The 13,124-nt window shown below is 52.4% G+C and overlaps 1 protein-coding gene across 1 annotated transcript; it reads left to right on the top strand.

The window, feature by feature from the left end:
• Nucleotides 1-950: 950 nt before the first annotated feature.
• LOC311123204 (histone H1-like) lies at nt 951-1,568 on the top strand (the record flags this gene model as incomplete). The annotated part of the gene is made up of 1 exon (XM_084197466.1): nt 951-1,568. The coding sequence occupies one exon, from the start codon at nt 951-953 to the stop codon at nt 1,566-1,568; it is 618 nt and encodes a 205-aa protein (XP_084053592.1).
• Between the last annotated feature and the right edge of the window lie 11,556 nt (nt 1,569-13,124).

Here is a 13,124-nt window from a genome sequence, read left to right as displayed (position 1 = left end):
AGCCCATGGGGCGCCAGCCTCCATAGCGCCAGCCAGACACCAAGACCCACAGACACAAAGACCGAGCCGAGTCACGCTGCGGAGTCAAGCAGGTGAACAATATATTAGTAGAGACAGCCAACCTACCTACCTACCTACCTACCTACCTACCTACCTACCTACCTACCTACCTACCAGAAGGGAGGGGAAGACAACACACAATCTCACTGTGTAGAAATAGTAGCCTACAAATACAACAACAACACACACACTGCCAGTGCACAAAAAGTACTAATACACACACAGTGCAAGTAAGCATGTCGTAGGACAGTTTATACCATGTGGATCCTGTACATACGACGAATACAACTTGAAACTTGAAGTACAACTCTCGTCTCAGCCAGGCCTCACAGGTGTATGTGTTTTAAGGTCCCCAAAAGAGCACTTCTTTAAAACACCCTGGACCACAACAGGGGACCCCAAACCATTTGATTCCCTTGCCAGACATCTCGGCTCACTACACAACAAGTGCTGCTGGCAATCGGATGCACTTTTAGCCCATTTAGGAGACAAATAGCACAGGAAAACCAGTGCGCACCGCTCCACCCGACAGTCCAACGGTGAGATTTTGAGCGAGTCGCAACAAAATGCACGGCCCTTCCGCGGCCCAGATGACTTTATTCTGAACGGAGACAAGTCTGCTCGCTGGGCCGTTCGCTTTTGGAGCAAAAACACGGCTCCGTCGGTGACTTTTGGGCCGATATAGGCGAACAGAAAACACAAGTGAAAGAGCATTTGGCCAGCCCAGAGAAGCCGAGCTGGTTGGCTTGAGTCTACATGGTTCTCATGTCGCGTTTAAGGCCAGCCCCCTGCTCGGTGTGGAGCTTCAATAGCGCAGAACAGCGTCTACAGCAAACTACTCCTCGCAGACCGTGTGTGTGTGTGTGTACCGGACCAAACGACAGACAGACATGGCAGAAGTCGCACCAGCACCCGCCGCGCCGGCAAAGGCACCCAAGAAGAAGGCAGCAGCCAAGGCCAAGAAAGCGGGACCCAGCGTAGGCGAGCTCATCGTCAAGGCTGTGACCGCTTCCAAGGAGAGGAGCGGCGTGTCCCTGGCCGCACTCAAGAAGACGCTGGCGGCAGGCGGCTACGACGTGGAGAAGAACAACTCCCGCGTCAAGATCGCAGTCAAGAGCCTCGTCACCAAGGGTACCCTGGTCCAGACCAAGGGCACCGGTGGATCCGGCTCCTTCAAGCTCAACAAGAAAGCCGTCGAGGCGAAGAAGCCCGCCAAGAAAGCCGCAGTCCCCAAAGTAAAGAAGGTGGCCGCCAAGAAGCCCGCCGCGGCGAAGAAGCCCAAGAAGGTAGCAGCCAAGAAGGCCGTCGCCGCAAAGAAGTCCCCCAAGAAGGCCAAGAAGCCCGCTACACCCAAAAAGGCCGCCAAGAGCCCCAAGAAGGTGAAGAAGCCCGCCGCAGCGGCCAAGAAGGCAGCCAAGAGCCCCAAGAAGGCTACAAAGGCAGCCAAGCCCAAAGCCGCCAAGCCCAAGGCAGCCAAGGCCAAGAAGGCAGTCCCCAAGAAGAAGTAAACCTATTACAAACAGTGTTCTACTCGACACATGTTGTACCACAAAAGGCTCTTTTAAGAGCCACCCACCTCTTTCCATAGAAAGCGCATTGATTTCCATGTACTACCTGTCGTGGAAAAGAAATTACGCACACTAGGCTACTTTTACGCACACAACATTGTCCCACTCTGGGTGTGTGCGAAGGGAGAGGCATATAATAGAGGGCCAAAATGGCTCAGAAATTCGACCTCACGGGTGCACCCTCACCAGCCATTTTTATATATGAGCCACTGGGCTATTCCCGTTCAGAGGCAGGCTGCTGTGATGTGTTACAAGTGCCATGTAATAACAATAACAATACTATAGTGGCTTCGAATTGAAACTCACGAGTGCACCCTCAACAGCCATTTTTATATATGAGCCACTGGGCTATTCCCGTTCAGAGGCAGGCTGCTGTGATGTGTTACAAGTGCCATGTAATAACAATAACAATACTATAGTGGCTTCGTTCTATATCGTGGAGCTCCGCCCCATAGGGGAGCTATGCTCCTAGTGGTTTACCCTCTGCCCTAGGGCAGAACAGCCTGAAGCAAAATTATGCACACACCTACAGCCAATAGGAGTACAGGTGTCCCTATATAAGGAACCCCGTTCCCTCAATCTGCCTCCCATTATCTTCAGCGACTGGACTAGTGAAGAAGCCATAACGAAGACTCTAAGAAGAATTTCGCCGTTGACTGCCAGCCGTCAACGTCTTCTGCCATGAGCACACCAGGGATTTTCCCACCCCCAAAGGCCCTTTTAAGGGCCCTGTGTCGGTGTACCACCATGGCTACCTCGGACCCCCACGACCTTTGCTTCGTGTGTTTGGGACCGCAGCACGCCGAGGATGGTCTCGACAACCCTCCTAATTGCGCCTCCTGCGCCCTCCTTACTATGAAGGAGAGGAAGCAGCGTTGGGCGTTTTTTAAGGAGGACGTCCCTCTGGATGACGTAATGTCCACACTCGCCTCTGCTTCAGAGGCATCAGAGGACAGTGCGGAGTCGGAGGATGACAAGGAAGGCGCCGAGACGGATATCCCAGTGGGACAATCCAGACCTCTGGCGCCTACCTTCAAAACCCCCTTTCATTCTGAGAGCGCGAGGCTAGAAGGATCCTTGTGCGATGACGACATGGGCTCTGCTAGGTCAGAAGCCCTGTCCTTCGCGGCAGCCTCTCTGCGCTCGGACTTTCCCGGGCTCATTGAGAAGGCAGCCACACGACTCGAGATTGCGCTGCCCCCAGTTCCCCTTCCTATGGAGGTGGACCTGATGGAGGGCGGCCCTTACTCCAAGCCGAGGAGAGCAGCTGAGCCAATGGCTCCAGCCTTGCCCTCTCTCGGCAAGTATGTCGAGGGTTCGTGGGGAGCACCTCTGGCGGCGCGTTCGCCGGCCAGAGCGTATACTCCCTTCACCAGAGTGAGCGGTTATGAGTGGGCGGCTAGGGGAATCCCCAGGCTCGAAGGCGCCATGACGGCGTTCCTAGTGCCGGGTTCGAGTCCCTGGGCAGCCTCCAAGAAGGCCACTCTGCCAGCCCAAAAGGACAGGTTCACAGCCCAATTGGCTGAGAAATCCTTTACGCTGGGAGCCCAGAGCGTAGCAGCGGCGAATAATATCGCCCTCCTCGCGGCCTCCCTGTCCCGTCTCACAACGGGCAGGTCTGAGATGACCAGTGAGGAAGTGGAGGAGGCCTCCAGAATTTCTGGAGCCATCCTCCACCTGACGCAGGCGGTTGCCATATGTGCGGGCAGGACCATGGCCACCTCGGTGGTCACAGAACGGCACCTCTGGCTATCAATGACAGCCATGAAGGAGACCGACAGGGCATCTTTGCTCAACGCTCCCGTCTCCAGCGAGGGCCTATTTGGCCTCGCAGTGAAGGACGCGACCGAGCGCATTGCCAAGCTGGACGAGGAGAGGAGGCACCTGGCGAAGCATTTGCCGTTGGCAATGAGGACCAGCAAAGCCCCAGCCAACCCGTCCACCTCCAACGCCCCCAGCAGAGCTACAGGGAGGCGACGGGCCAGGCGACAGGCGCACACCACAGACAGCAGGAGAGCGGGCTCGGCCCCTCCAGCAGCGACGGTGGCAGCGACGGTCCCACCGGCGAGGGAGGACGTCACGAGGCCAGCCTGGCAGCACCAGAAGGCCTCCCAGAAGCGCAAGCACCTCTGACGAGGCGAGGGGGAGAGAACGGAGGATGGCCCGGCGAGTTACGCAGAAGGGCCTACTGTTCCCCCCCACCCCACTGTTCAGGGCGTGGAGGGTTGTTTTTTGCATTGTGTGAATAAAGAGCTGGTTCTCATTGACATTGTCAAAGAAGGACATTTATTCCATAAGGTACAGAACACTTCACGTTCTATGTCTCTCCCTCACCATCTTGAGTGTAGCTCAACCCACTTAGAGTGTGTAGCTGAGCGCGCTCAAGAGAGGAAAAGGGTAAAGGTAGCGAGGCGCAGCCTTAGCTCACCTAATAAAGATCTCTTACTACAGACTCCTAGGAGCTCTGTAGTAAAGGTCTCACATAGCAGGCAGTTGCCTCTGTCCCAATGTGACATGAAGGCGCAGCCGCTAGCCGGTAATGACGCCTTACTGCAGGCCGATGCCTCAGTCAGCGCAGATCAGACCCGTGCGACGTTCACGGAGAGCAGGGATACCACCAAGGTATGGAAGCCTCCGAATTATTCTGAACGTGTCAATACCCATGGCTCTGAGCGCAGCTCACCACACATTGAGTGTGTCGTTGAACAGCCGCTTAAGACCAGTAAAGAGGCATTGTGGCACCACCGTGTGGTGTCAGTCAGAGATCACACCTTTCAGATTCTGCTGAGTTCTGTAAAGGATAAGTCTCATGCTAAGCGGCAGTCTCAGTCAGACAATGACATGATGACGCAATCGCTTTCCGGGAAGAGCGCTCTGTCTCAGGCCAGTACCTCAGACAGTGCAGTTCAGACCCGTGCTGCGTTCACGGAGGGCAAGATTACTGGAGTTACGGTCGTAACCAACGTATCAAAGCCCCCGATTCACCCAGAACGAGCTGATGTGTCCTCTCCCTTTCAAGGGGGGCCCGCCTTGGGCTATTCCACCAACCCAGTGCTGGGGAATAGCGGCGGCGAGGGCCATAGAGGAATACAGGTCCTTCCTACTGGACGCACCACAGCTTCGCGCGCACCCGCTTTCTCTGCATTGCTGGCAGTGGCGTCGAAGCTGTACCCTCTCACGCTGGCTAGAACGGACGCTAGAGAAGGGTTATGCCCTCCAATTCCATCGGACCCCACCCCCGTTCAGGGGAGTGGTGGAAACGGTGATGAAAACGCCAGACAAAGTAGCCGCTCTGAGATCAGAGATTACGGAACTTTTGGCGAAGGAGGCGGTCACAGTAGTTCCCCGAGAGCAAAGGAACAAGGGGCTATACTCGCCCTATTTCCTAGTGCCAAAAAAGACGGGGGGAGTGAGGCCGATTTTGGATTTACGCATTCTCAACGAGAGCATAACCAAACGGCCCTTCCGAATGCTAACGACAAAACGCCTACTGGAATGTGTTCAGAAGGGAGATTTTTGTACAAGCATAGACCTAAGGGACGCGTACTTTCATGTGCCGATACAATCGCGCCACAGAAAGTTTCTGCGGTTCGCCTTTCAAGGGGTGGCGTACGAGTTCACGAGGATGCCGTTTGGGTACGCCCTGGCACCTCGAACGTTTTCCAAATGTGTGGAGGCGGCATTGGAACCGCTGCGTCGTCAAGGAATAAGGCTATTAGCCTACCTAGACGACCTGCTGATTCTCGCCCCGTCAGCAGAGCTGGCGTTCACACACACGACACAGACAGTGAATCATCTCACGCGTCTGGGGTTTGCTGTGAATTGGAAAAAGAGCGCACCCTGGCCCAGTCATCAGATTGTCTACCTGGGAATACAGCAAGACACTGTAATGATGAGGGCGCGAATTTCGGACCCTCGAAGGGCAACATTGTTACTAGCCCTGAGGAAGTGTCGTCCGAGTCACACAGTAACGGCGCTATCGATCATGTCACTTTTGGGTCTCATGTCGGCAGCCCACTCTGTGGTCCCGCTAGGGCTTCTGCACATGCGCAGAGCACAGCGGTGGTTCGCCCAACTAAGACTAGACCCAGTGCGTCAACGTCATCGGTTGGTGGTGGTTCCTCTCTCGCTAAGAGCAGACCTGGACTATTGGCGGAACCCGTGCGTTCTCACGCACGGAGTCCCGATGGGCAAGGTGTCATCCTACATTCCAGTGTTTACAGATGCCTCTCTGACTGGATGGGGAGGGACATGTCAGTCTCAAGCGATAGGAGGTGCATGGCCTCAATCAGGTCGTCACATCAACCTCCTAGAGTTGGAAACGGTGCGACTGGTCTTGACCCACTTCGCGTCTACCCTTCGGGGTCGCGATGTGTTGGTCTGGTCAGACAACCGAACCACAGTGGCTCACATAAACCGCCAGGGAGGGGTCAGGTCTCCTGCCCTTCATCGGGCGGCAATGGAATTGTGGCTGTGGGCTCACAAGCACCTTCGCTCGTTGAGAGCAGCTCACATCCCGGGCTACTTGAACGTAGGGGCAGACCTCATGTCAAGAGGGGGTCCTCGAGACGACGAGTGGTGTCTGCACCCGGACATTGTTCTACAGATTAGGGAACAATTCGGGAGAGCCGAGGTGGACCTGTTCGCGTCACGTGTGAACGCGCAGTGTCCCCTATGGTTCTCTCTGAGAAACCAGGACGAACCGCCATTGGGAAGAGACGCATTCGCGCACTACCCGTGGCCGAAAGTTCTCCTGTATGCATTCCCTCCGCTGTCTTGCATTCTCCCACTGTTAGCCAGGGTGAGGTCAGAGGAGCTGTCAGTGATACTGATAGCGCCCGATCGCCCGGGGGCTCCGTGGTTTGCAGAGATGAGTCAGATGTTGATTGCGCCACCCTGGCCAATTCCACATCGACGAGACGCGTTGACTCAGGCAGGAGGCTCGATAGGGCAATGGCCCATAATCGGCCAACCACTGAAGGCTTGGTTCCTGAATGGGACAGGTTGAAGCGCCGTGGGTTGTCTGATGCAGTGATCAGAACAATACAGGGCGCAAGAGCCGGTTCCACTTCTAGGGTATATACCAGCAGATGGAACGTTTTCTCACGATGGTGTAATACACAGGACGTAGACCCCATGAGTTGTCAGGTAGAGAGTGTGCTCTCATTCCTACAGTCTATGTTTGATAAGCAGAAATCGCCCTCCACCATTCGAGTGTTTGTAGCGGCAATTTCAGCTGGTCATGAAGGGTTTAACGGGAAAAGTGTGTTCAGTCACCCATTAGTGAAACGTTTCCTTTTGGGAACGCAACGGCTTAGGCCAAGGCCTAGAGCTACGCTGCCCAAATGGGATTTGGCACTGGTTCTCGAAGCGCTATGTAAGTCGCCGTTCGAGCCATTGAATCAAATACCCCTCAAGGTGCTGTCTATCAAGACGGCGCTGTTGCTCGCCTTGACTACCGCTAAACGAGTCAGTGATTTGTGTGCACTGTCAACGAGACCCGACTGCCTTGCCATTAATGGCGATCTGAGCAGAGCGGTGTTACGTCCTAACCCGGCATTTGTGCCGAAGGTTATTAACAGTGCATATAGATCACAGATCGTGGAATTGTGGGCTTTTCATCCCCCTCCCCATGGGGAGAGGAGTGAGGAAAAGCTTCATTGTTTGTGCCCAGTACGCGCTCTGGCGTGTTACGTGAGGCGCACAGCGGCAGTTAGGTCATCACCTCAGCTGTTTGTGTGTCACGGTGCAGCTGCATTGGGTAGACCACTTTCAAAACAGCGATTGTCTCATTGGCTTTGTGAAGGCATTAAGACGGCGTACGAGGCGGCGGGGCAACAACCGCCTCAGGGTATTAGAGCGCACTCCACTCGTGGAGTTGCAGCCTCTACTGCCCTCTTCAGAGGAACAGAGGTAGAGGATATTTGTAGAGCGGCGTCATGGTCGACACCGTCTCCTTTTATCCGTTTCTATCTGTTGGATATGTCTTCTAACTCTTTGGCTCAGTCTGTACTCAGCGTGGCTGAAGTGAGATCATGAGATAGAGGAGAGAGAAGCAGGACGATAGACAGGTCTCTATCAGGTCCGCTTTGGATGAAGAGCATATTCTGTGGCATGTCTCCTGGCTGACAGTGTCAGCATGTAGAAACATGTATTGAGTGTTATCACAGAATATTGAGGCACGGCTATCTGATAGTTCAGATTAGCAGGGCGTCTATTCTATTGATCTGCCCAATAGCCATTGACATTGTCATTGAGCTAGATGGGGCGGGTCTATAACCGATGACGCGGTATATTGTGATGCCCTGATGGGTTTTTTAGTCGCATTACTGCGGGAATTGGTTGCAGCCATTGCTGGGCTTGACCTTTTTCATTTTTTAATGGGAAATGTTAGGCTCGGCAGGGAGTACATTTTGGAGCGTTTCGCTCCGCCTTAAACCACTAGGAGCATAGCTCCCCTATGGGGCGGAGCTCCACGATATAGAACGATTAGTTACCGGAGTGTAACTCCAGTTCTATGAGTGGAGCGGAGCCCCATAGGACTTAAGGCCCTACCGACCCTCTCTAGTCTCGCTGAAGATAATATCTCGGGAGGCAGATTGAGGGAACGGGGTTCCTTATATAGGGACACCTGTACTCCTATTGGCTGTAGGTGTGTGCATAATTTTGCTTCAGGCTGTTCTGCCCTAGGGCAGAGGGTAAACCACTAGGAGCATAGCTCCCCTATGGGGCTCCGCTCCACTCATAGAACTGGAGTTACACTCCGGTAACTAATCGATTTCAAACTCAAGAGTGCACCCTCACCAGCTGTTTGTTTCCCATTTGGAGAGAAATAATGTGTGGATGTCATTTCGGACATTTTGGCGCTCACGCGAAATGACACAAAGTAACAAAGTCGGAGGGAAACAAAGTAGCCTCTCACTCGCTGCCTGTGGGTGGGAACCGGCTTAGGGCTGTCTGTCTGTCCATCTGTCTGTCCCTCGCTCCAATTGGATAAGGCCACACCGGCCCGGTGGCCAATCGTTGCCTCTTGTGGCGAGGTATATGTACGGCTCTCGAAGTGGCGAGCGGCTCATTCAGACTTTCTGTGACTTTCTCAAGCTACCAATATGAGCGGAAGAGGCAAAACCGGAGGCAAGGCCAGGGCGAAGGCAAAGACCCGTTCATCCCGTGCTGGCCTCCAGTTCCCCGTGGGCCGTGTGCACAGGCTGCTGCGCAAAGGCAACTACGCCGAGCGTGTGGGCGCTGGCGCACCAGTCTACCTGGCCGCCGTACTCGAGTACCTGACTGCTGAGATCCTGGAGTTGGCCGGCAACGCTGCCCGTGACAACAAGAAGACTCGTATCATCCCCCGTCACCTGCAACTGGCCGTCCGTAACGACGAGGAGTTGAACAAACTGCTCGGCGGTGTGACCATCGCTCAGGGTGGTGTGCTGCCCAACATCCAGGCAGTCCTACTCCCCGAGAAGGCAGTCAAAGCCAAGTAAATTCGCTACTGCGACTTCAACTTGACTACTCAACCCCCAAAGGCTCTTTTAAGAGCCAACCACCTAGCTCTCCAAAAGCGCAAAGTACCTTTCTATGACCGCAATACATTGAGTGGGTGTATACACAACTATTTCGACATTCTGTGCCCACATGAGGCCTTGCATGAACAACAACACCTACTTGGCCTCATTTGCCATAGCAGGCTAGCATTAGATGATACGTGCCTATAAGATGTCACTCTTGACTTTGGCGACTATTATTGCGCGTAAAGGGCCGGCGGCGTCCTATTGCGCATAAAGGGCCGGCGGCGTCCTATTGCGCGTAAAGGGCCGGCGGCGTCCTATTGCGCGCGCACCGGGAGTTTGAGTTTTGGAGAGGCCGGGCCTCCCGTCCAATGGCCAACGGAGGAAAGGAAAGGCCTGCGAAACGGGCCAATCGGGGTGGTGGGGAGATGGTGTCCAATCAGCAGGCGCCACTGCCGGCTTTATAAACTTCACATAGGCATTTCGAGGCTATACTCCCGACTGTCAGAGCAGCGCCATGGCCAGAACCAAGCAAACCGCTCGCAAATCCACCGGTGGCAAAGCCCCCAGGAAGCAGCTCGCCACTAAGGCTGCTCGCAAGAGTGCCCCGGCCACCGGCGGTGTGAAGAAGCCTCACCGTTACAGGCCCGGCACCGTGGCTCTGAGAGAGATCCGTCGTTACCAGAAGTCCACTGAGCTACTCATCCGCAAGCTGCCCTTCCAGCGCCTGGTGCGAGAAATCGCCCAGGACTTCAAGACCGACCTGCGCTTCCAGAGCTCCGCCGTGATGGCCCTACAGGAGGCTAGCGAGGCTTACCTGGTCGGCCTGTTCGAGGACACCAACCTGTGCGCCATCCACGCCAAGCGGGTGACCATCATGCCCAAGGACATCCAGCTGGCCCGCCGTATTCGCGGAGAGCGCGCATAAATGAGGATGACCTGAACTCGAATATCCCCCAAAGGCTCTTTTAAGAGCCACCTCCATATTTCCATCAAAAAGGCACAATTGTTCCATGTATACACGCACCTCTACATTAGCCACCATGTATGTTGTTCACTAACACGTCTAAAAGCTACGTATTGCACCTTTTTAGTTGCCTGAAGTCTAGCTTCAATGTTTGTGTGTGTATATACACAACCATCTGGCATCATCCACTTCCTTTGAACTATATAGTAACACAGTAAAATGCTTTACAAAGGAGGGGAAAAAGAAACGAGTGATAATATAGGCCGAATAGTAACAAGAATTGTGTTCAGATGAATAATTGACACTATTAGTTGTGTGTAATAATAGCCTTGCATGCAGTCCAGAAAAAACATTGCATGCCAACTTACTTTGAAAGTCCCATGTTGCAGTGCTGCTGAGAGACTCATGCAGAGGCCCAAACTTTACAGTGGAGCACGGAGGCCATCTTGTGGTTAAATGTGGGTACTGCACCTCATGGTGATTCCCTTTCAGCATTTGCTCTTTAGGCCAGCGTTTCCCAAACGCGGTCCTGGGGTCCACAAGGGGTGCGCGTTTTGCCCTAGCACTCCACAACTGATTCTAATACTCCCAACTTGATGATGATGAGTTGATTATTTGAATCAGCTGTGTAGTGCTAGGGCAAAAACTCCCAAAACGTGGCCCGAGTTTGGGAAACCCTGCTTTAGGCTAATACTAGCCTATTAGGATGACTTGGTTGGATCGCTTTAATGGCAACTGCTGAACTCTGGTTTCACTAATTACTTGTCCCAGGTCACCATTATGAATCCAATAGCAAAACAAATGTTTCAAAATTGCTCAATAGTGAAAAAAGGCCAGGAAACGATGGGTTCTCAGCAATATTTCACCAACAACCAATCACTATTCACGCATAGACATTAGGATCATCAACAAATATTCCTAAGTCATACTACAAAAGGGTTGTAACGAAATGGATTTGTCTGTTCAATGCAAGTTCAACGTCAAAGAAAAAGTGCATCACCACAACAAACGTGTCTTTAGATACACTGTAAAAAATGACTTTGTGGAATGTACTCAAGCTATTACAGTCAACAAAAGCACACGTCATATTGTTGAGTAGATCTTTTTGCTTGTTTTTATGAGTAGATAAGCTTGAGTAAGTTGAGTTGATGTGGTCCAATACATTGAGTAAAGATGATAGAGACGTAAAAAGGATTATATTACGTTGATTCGACTCAAATAGACATTGTGTTATTTTACCTGAATGATTCATCCTATTATGTATTTAGACCAACTTACTTTGGATTTCACTCAATCACATCCCTTAAGAGAAAAGGTATCCGGACACCGGGAATCCATTCATTTAAACATCAACGGTTTGCAAAACATCTGTTATCATGAGTTGACAAATTACGGAATTGCAATCAACACTGCAGGTAAATCCTGATTGCTGCAGGTAGGCAACACCGTAGAAATAGGAACTACAACACTAACAACAAGTGACATTTGCTCCTGATGTACTGACTGACCTGTTGCAACCTCTACAACCACTGTGCTTATTATTTGACCCTGCTGGTCATCTATGAACGTCTTGGAGAAAAATGTGTGAAACCACTGCCTATATGAGGAGCTGTCGTTGTTTGTTTTATTACCACATACGTATGGAAATTGCACCGGTTGAGAGATGATGGCTCTCTTGTGCCTACGGTGAAGGGTACTTCTGATCCAGCAGGTGGTGCTAAGATCCCTCCCTATATGACTTGAATGATGAGTTGATTTATTCCTTATAGCTCCTAATGATTTTAAGGCCAGTGTTGGCAAACATTACTTGTGCTCCAGCAGGTGGCCATGACATCCCTCCCTATATGACTTGACTGACCAGTTAGTTGATGGACTCCTTATAGCTCCTAATGATTTTAAGGCCAGTGTTGGCAAACATGACTTCTGCTCCAGCAGGTGGCCATGAAATCCCCCCCTATATGACTTGACTGACCAGGTAGTTGATGGACTCCTTATAGCTCTTAATGATCTCAAGTGTCTGTGTTTTTATGTGGTTAGGAGTTTTGCTCACTGCGTGTCCCCCTTCCATTTCAGTGTTTCCCAACTCCAGCGGTAGAGTAGCCTACCCCCAACAGGACCCATTTTTCTTGTAGGCCTGGACAGCCACAGCTGATTGAACAACCTGTCACCTAAATTACCAAGTCCTCAATGAGTAGAATCAGGTGCAACAACAACAACAACAACAACAACAACAACAACAACAACAACAACAATATGAGGAGAGGGACACAGTGTACTAGCTGATCTCCCAGTTGTCACAGTTTGGCCTTGTGTTCCACATAGCCTATATCAGTATTTGAGTATGTTTCCCGCGCACGTTAGTTGCTTTCACGTCATCTTTGAAATCGCTCCTCCCTAGTCCCCTAGAACGAGCGCCCTCCCCTTTGCAACGCCTCCGAACATATAACAGAGGCGCGCTTTCTGTGCCGCCGGCCTCAATCAGGTCGACCAAACGCAGATAATAGCGCACCGCGCACCGGCGCTGAAGTCATTCATTCACTTGAACTCAACTAGCGAACACACCATGTCCGGAAGAGGCAAAGGCGGCAAGGGACTCGGAAAAGGAGGCGCCAAGCGTCACCGCAAAGTTCTCCGCGATAACATCCAGGGAATCACCAAACCCGCTATCCGCCGTCTGGCTCGCCGCGGCGGCGTGAAGCGTATTTCCGGTCTGATCTACGAGGAGACCCGCGGTGTCCTGAAGGTGTTCCTGGAGAACGTGATCCGTGACGCAGTCACCTACACCGAACACGCCAAGAGGAAGACCGTTACCGCCATGGACGTGGTCTACGCTCTGAAACGTCAGGGACGCACCCTGTACGGTTTCGGCGGTTAAACCCACTCTCTTCGGAACCTCAACACCCCGACTCGAACCCAAAGGCTCTTTTAAGAGCCACCCACATCCGCTTAAAATGGGCCCATTCCATGTAGTGTTATATATAACAACAAATGTTTAGTATGCAATTTAGTAAGAAAGTA

The sequence above is a fragment of the Coregonus lavaretus genome (assembly GCF_964263955.1).
Source record: "Coregonus lavaretus genome assembly, contig: HAP1_SCAFFOLD_3447, whole genome shotgun sequence".
Taxonomy (NCBI): domain Eukaryota; kingdom Metazoa; phylum Chordata; class Actinopteri; order Salmoniformes; family Salmonidae; genus Coregonus; species Coregonus lavaretus.
Note: the sequence above shows the minus strand (reverse complement) of the source record. Positions and strands in the feature narration are given on the sequence as shown.